Source organism: Rattus rattus, chromosome 9, assembly GCF_011064425.1.
Source record: "Rattus rattus isolate New Zealand chromosome 9, Rrattus_CSIRO_v1, whole genome shotgun sequence".
NCBI classification, from domain to species: domain Eukaryota; kingdom Metazoa; phylum Chordata; class Mammalia; order Rodentia; family Muridae; genus Rattus; species Rattus rattus.
Window position 1 is genome coordinate 87,200,930 of NC_046162.1, and position 12,369 is coordinate 87,213,298.

General features: G+C 38.0%; 1 protein-coding gene across 1 annotated transcript in view; it reads right to left on the bottom strand.

The window, feature by feature from the left end:
* The window catches only part of Taf15 (TATA-box binding protein associated factor 15), a 31,664-nt gene extending 19,295 nt beyond the window's left edge, over positions 1-12,369 (bottom strand). The window contains exons 1-6 of the mRNA XM_032914576.1: positions 12,262-12,369; positions 4,925-4,964; positions 2,219-2,267; positions 2,029-2,116; positions 1,844-1,946; positions 484-674 (exon numbers count right to left, since the gene is read on the bottom strand). Coding sequence (XP_032770467.1) covers positions 484-674; positions 1,844-1,946; positions 2,029-2,116; positions 2,219-2,267; positions 4,925-4,964; positions 12,262-12,268 — 478 coding nt within the window. The 5' untranslated portion in view covers positions 12,269-12,369. The remainder of the gene's footprint in view (positions 1-483; positions 675-1,843; positions 1,947-2,028; positions 2,117-2,218; positions 2,268-4,924; positions 4,965-12,261) is intronic.

The window sequence follows — 12,369 nt, forward strand, 5'->3', positions numbered from 1 at the left end:
AAAAAAAACAAAAAATAAGACTAAAACAAAAACAAACAAAAATCCTCCCAAAAACTTCCGCTTGAATCACTGACTTTCGTGGTGCGGTCTGAGTCCTATGTATCAATAATGTATATAAAGTGCTATGGAACAAGAAAAATTAATGGCTGTTTCTTCTTATAAGAGATTAGAGAAGACTAAAGTTTCCTAAATCAAGTAAGTATACCATCACCAAAAGAACTGACAGCAAGAGCACTGTCAACTGCTCAGTTTAAGAGACAGTATCAGTTTAAGAGAAATGTAATCAGCAACCAAAAAAGTCATGCAACCTCTGACAATCTCCAAAAAGTTAAAAAAAAAAATCTAGTAATAGTTTCTATGGCCATGAGAAATCTATTTCCAGTCATGCCAAATTTCTATCACCAAGTAAAATTCTGAGTGTCTACATCCGTACTCAATGAACAATTCTGTGAAGGAATGATGGAAAAGAGGCCATTATCTTACCTTGTGTGTGGTGGCTATAGTTTTCCCTTTGTGGATGGTAAGACTGCTGGTTTTGATTATAGGAATCATGCTGCTGATAATTGGACTGCTCATCATATGAGCCTTGGTGCTGATCATAACCTGACTGCTGGTCATAAGAATCTTGCTGACCATAGTCTGACTGGCCATATGAAGGTGCTCTTCCACCTTGACTGAACAGAAATCAAGAACATGAGAACTTACGGAATTATGTTTGTGGAAGCAAGTTAAAGGACACTAATACTGGGGTGGAGAGATGGCTCAGGAGTTAAGAGAACAAATCCCAGCACCAACCTGTCAGAGATCACAACTAGAGATCACAACTGTCTGCAACTCTAAGATTTAATACTCTCACAGACACACATACAGGCAAAACACCAATGCACTTAAAAAAAAGTAAAAAATAAAAAGGACACTATACAGCTAAATCTCAGCAGTGTCTACTACTATTTCTCATGGTAATTATTTGGTTCTTTTATCTATAAAAATTTATCAATGGAATGCCTTCCAAAGACAATTTCACTATCACTAAAAAGATACCAAAGGGGAAAAAGGAAGTTGTTATACTTGAGAAAAACAACAATAAAAACAGAAACAAAAACCTTTAGATACTATTAACGAAGTAACTAGTTTTTACTTCTCTGAGTTAAAAGAAAATGTAGGATATGTATGATTCTTCTGCAAACGCGGTCATTCAGTGATGAGTTCTCTTACCAGTTACACTTACAGGATCTATGTCACTTCCTTTCAACATCATGTCTTTTTTATTTGTAGCCAAGCATGGTGGCTGTTCTTTTGATACTGGGAAGACATGAATATCCTGACCTTAAGGCCAATCTAAGCTATGAAGACTCTGGCCTCAAAAAAGGGAGCTTAGGTGGAGTTGCCCCATTCTCAACAGTCATATCTAATTCTACAAAATACCACAGCAATCTATTTCAACTCCCAATTCAAAAACACCACAAAACTATTGTTTGAACACTAACTCAAGAAGCATTTCTTCACTTCTGATGGTGATGTATGCCTTTAATCTCAACAGAGGGATCAGGAGGCAGAGACTGACAGATCCCTTAGTTAGTTAAAGGCCAGCCTGGTATAGAGAGTAAGTTCTATTACAGCCAAGGCTACACAGAGAAATACTGTCTTTTTGAAAAACACATTAAAAAAAAAAAATTCACACCAAATCAAACCAAATATATATTTAAGGTACTGCATCAAGTAGCTCAAAAGTAATTTGAAGAATTTGGGCACCCGAAGTCCTAGGTTCTACTACCAGCACCACAAGTAGAAATAAAAAGGCAGACATGCCCAACATAATTTCAATAATTCACTGTTCACTTACCCTCCTGATGATTCCGTGTTTTGTTGTCCCTGGTTATTATATGACTGCTGGCCATAGGAACTCTGCTTTTGATTCTCATAACTACCATAGGACTGTGAATAACCTAAAAATTAAGTAAGAATACTATTTAGTGAAGGCTCTGATTTCTGACTCTCTAAAATAGTAATTTAACAAACCAGTCCAACCTGATTGATTTTGTCCATAACCGGAGTAACCACCATAGTTTTGTCCATATGAAGAATCAGTTGTTTGCCCATAGCCAGAATAGCTCTGAAATTCAGGTAAATACTCAAACTGTATTACTTACTAGATTAAAATAATTATTTATAAACGTTATTATTTATTAAATAAAAGACAACTGATTTTTTAACCTACTTGTGTCTGTCCATAGCCTTGACTGCCTTGATTTCCATAGGAAGAATAACTGTAAAAGAAAATTGCAATACTTGAGAGAAATATGCTTTTAAAACTTAAATACAAAACTTTGTTTTCAACACATCATACTATTTCTCCTCATCTGAATTGTTTTTTGGGTGTTAATTCATTTATTTCCTAAGGTAAAACAATTTTAGGTTATACTTAATAAATGAGTTAAAAATCAAAAACTGCTTACATTTAAATAATTCTGCCTCTTAAGACTTTAAATTCATAACAACTAAAGATATATATGTGAAGTCATCCCCAGACTTGTTGAAAATCAATATCTAAAGTGTTGCTGTGAAAATTTCACCAAGAGCTGCAAAAGTAAGAAAATTATGCTTTGGGATAAGTAACAAAACAGAGAAAGGCATTGAACAGTATCATTCCACAGACAGGTTTTTATTTAGTATCAGGTACACAGATATCTAATACTCAAAGCATATACAGTTGTTTGCACAATGTATAAAACGTAAACAATGTTTGTACAAATAACCATTCTATCAACCATATGGTGGCCCAGGCCTTTAATCCCAGCACTCACAAAACAGAATCAAGCAGATATCTATGACTTTAAGGTTAGTCTGGTCTACAAAACAAGTTCCAAGTTCCCAAAGCTACACAGTAAGATCCTGTCTCAAAACAAAAACCAAACATGTCTAAGAAAGTGTTATTTCCAAAAACGGCATGGATAGACCCAAAGTAATTATCTGAAGGAGAAAAAGATAATTTGTTTGTCTTTCCAGGCAGGGTTTCTCTCTGTATACCCTTGGCTGTCCTCACTTTGTAGACTAAACTGGCATCCCACTCATAGATTCACTTGAGTACTGGGGTTTAAAGGCATGTGCTAGTACATCTGGTTTAATAGACCCTTTCAATACTAACCAATTAGCTATTATCTGAACAGATTAATTTCTCTGTACTACCTGTTTCAATAGAATGTTTTTAACTTCCTTCCCAGGCACAATATGGAACAAAGTCCAGTTTAAATGCCTCAGTAAATAAATGCATATATATATCATCTAATTACCAATATCAAAGTACCAATATCAAATGAAATTGCATTGTATCAAAACTAACATGTAGTTTGATAAATGAGTTGTCTGATTGAATGTTACCTTCCCAAAATTTAATTTTTTTAAATTACATCATGCAAGTACTAACAAGTCAAAAAGAAAAAAAAAAAAAACCAACTCTCTGAATATACGGCTCTTTAATAGCCCCCCAAATATCTTCAAAATAAAATCTTTTAGTTTAGAGCTAACAAATGTTAAAATTCCTCAACTATTTTTTTCAGAATCTAACTTTTAAATATACAACCAATAAATACTTGCCAAGTACCTACTAAGAGGTACTATCTTATAAGAATAAAATCACATCGATTTTGTTTTTGATATGCTTTTTAACTTGGAGGCTTAATTTTGAGATTCCAAAAAGAGCTGCAGTGTTGAAAGTTGTTACTTCTGGTAAGCAAGAACAGCCTACCATGATTTGGACATAAAAACAAACTTCACTGTGAGCCTACTAGGGCCTTAAGAGCTGCTAACCACTGTCCTATATATAGTGCTTTAGCAAGCTCTCTCTAGCTCTGCATCTTCCCAAGGGTGCTTTCTGGCTCGCTCACGTTCCACTGGAACTGGAGGCCGACTGACAGAGGATGGCAGGGTTCAGCTGTCCTCACTGTTAAATAAACGGTTTAATTTTAAAAAAGAAAAGAAAGAAAATCTGCTCTAAGGGCTGGGGAGGTGGCTCGGTGGTTAAGAGCACTTCCTGGTCTATTAAATGTCCTGAGTTTGATTCCCAGCATTCCTATTCTGGCTCACAACCATCTCTAACACCAGTGCCAAAAGATCCAACACCGTCTTCTGGCTCTGTGGGCACCGCATGTTCATAACACGGCATACAAAGCACAGATTACCCATACACATAAAATAAAGCATTAAAAATCACATTAGCATGCTGTATATCATCAAAAGTAAAATGTTTTTTCTAAGAACTTGTTTGATGCTAATTTTAAGAAATTCTGTAGGCAAAAGGATGGCTCAGAGGTTAAGAGCACTGCCTGCTCTTCCAGAGGTCCTGAGTTCAATTCCCAGCACCCAGGCAAATCATAACCAACTGTAACGCCAGCTCCAGAGGATCTAACACCTCTGACCTCCACAGGCACTGGTACTCATGTATTCATCCTCACATGCAGACATACATATTATTTAAAAATAACAAAAAAACTTTTTTAAACTCTTAAAGGAAAAATCTTAGTTTCTCAAAGAAATTGCTCGAGAAAAAAAAAATGTTTAAATACCTAGGATTTTTGTCTTTATCTTCAAGATGTATTTATTAATCAAACTATTCTAAAAAGGAAAAAAAGAAGAAATGTTGCATGACACCTATTTATAAAGGCAAGCTCTTTAACTGTTAACAAGTTATAATTAGTTACTCCTACCCCTTTTTAAAAGAGGTAGGGACTTTTTATGCAGCTCAGGCTGGCCTCAAATTTGTAACAATCCTACCTCAAGCTCCTAAGTGCTGAGATTACAAGCCTGAACTACTACATCTAGCCTTATTAGCTTAATATATCCAAATAAATAACAAATTTCAGAGAAAACTGTATTTTCCCTCAGTTTTAGCCTTTCATGATATTATGAAAACATAGGTATACTTTACCTTTGCTGCTCACCCCCAGACTGACTGTAACTTCCAGAATCTAAAACACATAAAAAGAATTTTAAATTATACTTTCCCCAAGACTAACTTTAGTTCACACAAATGAGTATACAGCTAGAAACTGCCAAAAGTTACATTAAGAAAAACCAGGACTTATGGCACACAACTTCAATTCCAGCAGTGGCAGACCAATTTCTGAGTTCAAGGTCAGCATAATTTATAGTGAGTTCTAGGCCAGCCTGAGCTGCAGTGAGGCCCTGTCTCAAAATAAACAAAGTAAACACACACCCAAAACAAAAACAGAAACCTAGAAAATAATCTGTGTATGGGGAAATCCACATGGTATTTTCCTAAAAAACAGTTAACTACTTTTTTTTAAAGTAACAATACTGTTAAAAAAAAAAAAACAAACAAACCACTGTTCCATAAGATGTGATGATAGTGGTCACAAGGGATAAATATGAAATCAGTAAAAATTCATACTTTAAAAGCAAACAAAACAAAACAAAAAAAATTAACCGGGAGTGGTGGTATCTTCTTAACTTGGCAAACTGAGGCAAAAGGATTGCCACAAGTTCAAGACCAGCCTAGGATAAGTATATAGACTTCCAGAGCAGGCTGGATAAACTACAGTGAGATTTACTTCAAAGGAAAATACAACTCACACCCCTCAAAAGTTCAAGCTACATATATGTATTTTTTTATTTTACATTAATAAAAACAAATAAAAAGTATGTTTAAACTAACCAGGGCCAGAAAAGGAAGACGCATGCATTCTGATATGATAAATCTACAGAATCACACTTACTTATCTCTACCGTATTACCACATATGCTGTTCTGTATTGGGATTACTGTAGCTGTCATCTCCAGAGACTTGCTAAGAAAAGCTAATTTTACTAAGTTTTCAAGTAATTAGCCAATTAATGACATTAAATCAGCAACCATATCTGCCTAATAAACATATCAAGCAAAAGGGAAGAGGGCTCTATTTCTGTAACTGGTTAGAAGTTACAGCCAGCAACCAAAGGAAAATAGGAGAGAAAACAAACAAACAAACAAACAAACAAAAAACTCCACCTGGCCCATAAGGAGAATAGATGCACCCATCAAACAGCAAAGGAAAGTCACCCGAGTCAGAGTCAGAGAGATTGGGGGAAGGAAGGCAACGACTTGAGAACACACGCATTCCTTCCTCTACTGACCTCTAATACCTCAATGTTTCCTTTTGGTTCAGACAAAACCATTTAACTATATAGCACTTAGATCTTATGACCCGCTCTTAAAGTCTTCTAATGTTTATGTCCTTAACTTTAGCCTAAGTATTTAGTCCTCTGAAACTATAAATCTGACTTCAGCTGAATTAAAACTTCGAGATATATAAGCATAGCTACCAGAAAATATATCTCTAATAAAAATGCAGATTTTTTTATTCAGTTAAAAAAATGGGTTTATAAAGTCCATTTAGGGAAACTGAAATAGGTCCTTGTCAAAATTACCTGACACTTGGGCCTTGTGCCTGGACATGGTCATTATTTAGAAGTACTTCTAATTTACCAAAGTGCACCACTGTACTGGCTATTTATGTCAACTTGACACCAGCTAGTTATCTGAAGGAGGAAACCTCAACTGAGTAAAGGCCTCCCTAAGATCTAGCTATAGGGCATTTTCTTAATTGACAACAGAAAGGGTTGGGCCCAGCCCACTGTGGGGCTGGCTGAGCAAGCCATGAGGAAGGAAAAAGCCAGAAAGCATCACCTATCCATGTCCTCTGCATCCTGTCTCCAGAAGTTACCTGCCCTGTTGAGTTCCTGTCATGACTTCCTTCAATGAGAAGATATGGAAATATAAGCCAAATGATCCTTCCCCAAGTTGCTTTGTTGACAGTATTTAAACACAGCAACACTAACCCCAAGACAAGACAGTGGGGTATTGCTGTGACAGGCTTGACTGTCTTTTTTGGAGTGGAAGGACTTTGGAATTTTAGACAAAAGCCAGAGTGTTAAGAGCTCACTGAGCTTTTCTTTTTCTGCAGGAGCTTGGAAAATAACGTCCTGAAAGTTAACACACAGAAACTATGTTCTAAAAGTGGTCTAAGTTTTATCTTGTGTTGGCAGCCAAACTTGGTATTATGTAAGTCTCCAGGTGATACTGGTCTTGAAGGCATGAAGGGGTCATGGAGAATGATGGAGGATTTGGCACTGAGAGGCCACTGGTGAAGGTGAGAGCCCCAGGAATGAAGGGGTCATGAAGGGAAGCCAAGGCTTGGCACCATGAAGAGACCAGGAGAGGATATAGGTGAAGGTGCAACCTAGTGCAGTGAGGCCCCAGAATTTGAAATGCCAGTACCAACAGATGCCCACAAGAACAAGCAGCAGCAGCGAAGCAGAGTCAGCTGGAGCCTAGAAGACAAGCTGTGTGTGTTGCCAAGGGCAGAGCCAAAGAATTGACCCAAGCCTTTCGTAGGAGTCAGAAAGATCATGAGTAGACACCAAAAACACTGGATCCTGAATTCTTTCAGTTGGAGTTCAGTTTTGTTGTGCTCAGACTGTAACTGTGCTTTGGTTCTTTGTCTTGTAGAAAGTGGTTGACATACTTTTCATTTTACAGGAGCTCAGTTAAGAGACTAGTTTTTTAAAAGGTATTTTAGGTTTTAAAAGAGACTTTTTAGGTAGACTTTTAAAGATACTGAATGTTAAATGTTTGAATATGTAAAAACTGTGGAACATTTAAAAGTTTGTAAAATGTTTTATATTATGATGCTGATGTTAATGTGTGATCTTAGGAATGAACAAAAAAAGGTTGTGGCTTAACAGTGTTTTGCGTATTAAACTGACAAGGGGTTATTTGTCCTAGATAGTTTTATGTCAACTTGACACTTGATTCATCAGAAAGGAACCTCAATGAAGAAAAATGTCTCCCTAAGATTCAGCTGCAGAACATTTTCTTAATCAGTGATGGATGGAGGAGAGTCTAGCTCAGCTCACTATGGATGGTATCATCTCTGGGTTGGTGGTCCTAGGTTCTGCAAGAAAGCAGGAGGATGTGAAAAAAAAAAAAAAAGAAAGAAAGCAGACTGGGCAAGCCAGTAAGCTTTCATAGCCTCTGCATTAGCTCCTGTCTCCAGGTTCCTTTGTTGTTTGAGTTCCTGTCCTGACTTTTTTTATGATGACCAATAGAAGTGTAAGCCAAACAAACCCTTTCTTCCCCACATTGCTTTAGTCATGGTGTTTCATCACAGCAACAGTGGCCCTAAGATCCGAGCACTGGAATGTTAGACATGAGTCACAAATCCTGGCTAATGAAACTCCTTTAATCATACACACTAGCTACAAGCACATGACTCCATTTCAGGTGACGTTTGCCTGGTTACTTTCCCTCTTACCTGCAGCATGTGTTTAATATATATTATTTCTGAACAGCATTTATCTAGGTACTTTAATGTTATGAATGCCTTTGTGCTTTTAGTGGGCTGTTTTTGTTTTTACTTGTACCTAACATCTTAAATTAGAATTTTCTATCTACTGTAGTTTTTCTTTCCCTTTTAACTCTTTTCCTACTATTACATTTTCCTTATCCACAAGTTTACTATTACTTACATTTTACTTCTGTGACCTTTTAACTAAATTTTTCATCTTTCCTGGCAAAATTCAAAATTATCAACCTCCATTAAAACATACTTTATTATCTTTATTATTTGTCAACCAAAACCTTCCCCTTTATTTTCCTTGCAATTTTTTACTCTTCTTCCTTTCTGTACATTAATTCTTTTAGCAAAGACCTGTATGACTGTGTGAGTTCATTTGGTATCAAGTTCATTATTTCCTGTCTAAACTCATTATTTATTCTCTTAAAACCTTTTTATGTTTTTATTTGTCACACATGTAAAAGTATGCACACATGCATGCAAGACAGAAGAAGGTGTACGATGCATGGAAACTGGAGATTCCAGGTAGATGTGGGTGCTAGTAACCAACTCTGGTTCTCTGTGCCAAGAGCCCTAGCCATAGCTCCAGGGCCCCTCCTAAAATTGTTTCCTACGGGTTATTATTTTACAGTCTGTAATTTCATAGATTGCTTAATATTATTCTTAGGCATCATGTTTAAACTAATGCTTGATTAAAAATTTCAACTCACTGAGGCTTCGTGAATACCTTTAATCCCAGCACTTATGAGGCAGGTGTTTCTGTGAATTCCATCTAGAGCTGGTGAGACCCTGCCTCAAAAATAAGAACAATTTAACTTTTCTAGATTTTTTTTTTTAAAGACAGGAGTTTCCTACTTAGCTCATGCTGGTTTAAAACTAGAGATCTTCCCAACAGCACCCTGAGCACCAGTGACAGGTGTGTACAACCATATCCACCAAATTTCAGTTTCTTCTCTAACCTCCTGAGTTTTATATGACAGACTGCAACTACATCTACAATTCTGCTAAGTTTCCTATTTCACTTTCCACTTTTGGAAATTATATCTGGATGAAGGGAAGGGTGAGACGGCTCATCAGGTAAAGATTATCTGACATAAGCTTGACAACCTGAGTCTAGTCTCTGGTACCTACATGGTAAAAGACACCACCTAAGCTTGTCCTAACTATCACAGGCAAGCTACATCACACATTATCCCACATGCTAAAGCAATTTTTAAAAATTATACTTTGTTCCCTTTTTCAAATCTATGTGGCCTTTCCACATAATACATTGGTCTTAAGGTTGATTCACTTTTTTTTAGGTTTTTAATCTTCAACCTAAGAACATTTTCTTTATTCCTGTTTGTCATGTGACTTGGTTTGACAGCTGCCTAGTTCAATATTTTCCATAAACTCACCTTTTGAAAGGTTTGGATTCTCTCAGACCCTTTGTGACTATGTTTTTGAAAATCCCTCCGTAAGTTTTTCATTTATTTCCAACCAGGAACCCAAAGATGCTAATTAGTCCAGATTTTTTTAATTTTTATATACTATTTTGAGGTTTCCTAAAGGCTAAATGAATACTAAAAGCAAAAGGTTCCAGGTTACAAACTTTAAGATTCTACTCAGTGTCTAAGCTTCCTGATTACTGCATACAATAGGATTTTTCCCCTTTGTTCATCCCTTCACTGAAAAACAGTCCCTCAAATCTATAAAGAATTTGTAAAACCAAGATTTATAAAGGTTCCAGTTTTCATTATCTGGCTAACAGTTCAAGGATTCATCACCTGTCTTTAGATAATAAAACAATTATGGAAGACCTATATTCTTTATACATTGTCAAAATAGCTGTGCATACCACATTTCTACATTTTACCACGAGTCTTAGTCTTCCCTAATTTTTTTTTTTTTTTCCGGAGCTGGGGACAGAACCCAGGGCCTTGCGCTTGCTAGGCAAGCGCTCTACCACTGAGCTAAATCCCCAACCCTGTCTTCCCTAATTTTTGTCTTTTTTTTTTTTTTGAGGTGTGTATAGATTTGTTTGACCTGTTCTAATTGCCAAAATGAAAAATAACTTGACTTATTTTATATATAAGTAACATCTTTACTTGTGATTTTAATTAAAAGCTCTGGTAATTTACTTTTGCAAGTAACACTTGAATGTCAGACTGACAATAATTTTGACTTATTACCTAAGTGCTATGTATATATCTCTTTTTCCCCTGATGCAGGGAATTAAATGTTTAGGTTTTGTGCTCCAAATGCTTGTATTTTCATAGGTTTCTAAGTCTGCCACAGCAAACATCTAGATAAGTTAAGTTGGTTAAATTTCTAAGTGTAGTCTGGAATGTTTAAAGGATGAAGCTTATTAATGATACTAGATGCTTACAGGGGGGATTTATTCTGTTACGTTTATTAATTTAAACACGCATTAAACAAGTCATTTACAAAAAAGTCAAGGTATTTCATACACATCACAAAACATGTTAAGTTGTATATACCAGTAAGAAAAAAATTCTAACTTAAACCTCTAAATTTAAGTCTTTCATTGAAATTACCCAGTCCTATAAAAATGTCATTGTCTTATATGAGTAATTACAATAAAAAAAAAAAAAACCAAAAACAAAAAACCCAACAGTTTGGACCAAGTACAGCAAGCTTGTAACTCCACTCTGAAAGCTGTTAAAGGATGATAAATTCAAAGCCAGCCTAGAACACACAAGAAGACCCTGTCCAAACAACCCCAGTTTTTACTGAGCACTGCTTACACTGAATCTTGGTAATTTCTACATGAGGACAAATCTTCCAGGCACAGTGGTGTACACCTTTCGTCCCAGCCCTTGGGTGGCAGGGGTTAGGTGGATCTGTGAGTTTGAGGCCAGCCTGGGCTCCAATAGCAAGTTCCAGTCGAGCCAACGATACCTAATCTGATCCTTTCTCCGATAAATAAGTAAAAAAACTACCAAAGGCATTATGTCATCTCAGCCATATGGCTTTAAACAATGTTTTCCTCAGAAGTAAAGTACAAACTCTCATGCAATGTAATTGTAAATGTAATGTAAATGTCCTGTAAATGTGGCCCAAATAAAGGATCTTGTGTGATCAACTGGAACTGTTAGAATTAAGAGGACTTTTAAGTTCTGGTTTAACACGATCCAGACTGCCTGTCCTCACACATCCGTGGCCGCTACAGAAATTACTTCGGGGAAGACGCTGTCCTTGGTCTCGAAGTCTTAAGGGAAATGACAAGAAGACCCATAGTGCTGTCAATAACTGTCAAGGCTTATTTCTAAGTTCAGGAGATTAACAAGTGGAGGAGGGAGTACAAAGGTGAAGCCGAATAAACAAACACCCCCAACCCCAATGGTTACAGCAGAGGGAATGACCGTAAGCGCGATTTCGCGGAAGGCAACGTGCTTCGAAAAGGGCTCCCAGAGCGTAAGACCCCCACCTGATGAATGGGTGAGTCAGGAAGGCCCAGCTCCACTTCTCGGATGGGAAAACAGAGGGACGAGGCGGCGAGACGACCCGGCTGGAGGCCTCGCTGAGAGATCTGAGGCGGAGCGGAGGACCCGAAGCCCCAGTCCTCTGGCAGATGCTCAGATCTCGGCTCCCCCCGCCCTTACGATGGCGTAGACGGGCCTCCGCCCCCCAACTCACACACACCCTCCCCGGGGTGCTGCTCGTCTCCCCAGGTTCCAAGGGCAGGATCAAAAGAGCACCAGAGCGCTCCCGCCGTGATTTGTAGCCGGGGAGCGTTGGGAGCGTGCGTGCCTCCAGTCCAACATGGCGGCGACGCGACCGCCCCCCCCAACCCGAGCCTCCCTCAGGCCGGAGACTTTCCCTCGCGGCCCTCCGGTGGGCGGGAAGACGGCCCGAACCCGCCAGACCCCTTCTCGCCGCTGCCGCTGCTCGCTGATGGAGTCACCTACCCGACATGACTAACAGCCGCGGCGCGGAGCCCCCCACGGCCCGCGGAGAACAAGGAAAACGAAAAGCCAGGCGGCGCGGCTGCTGGAGCTGCTCTGAGGGCGGCGCGG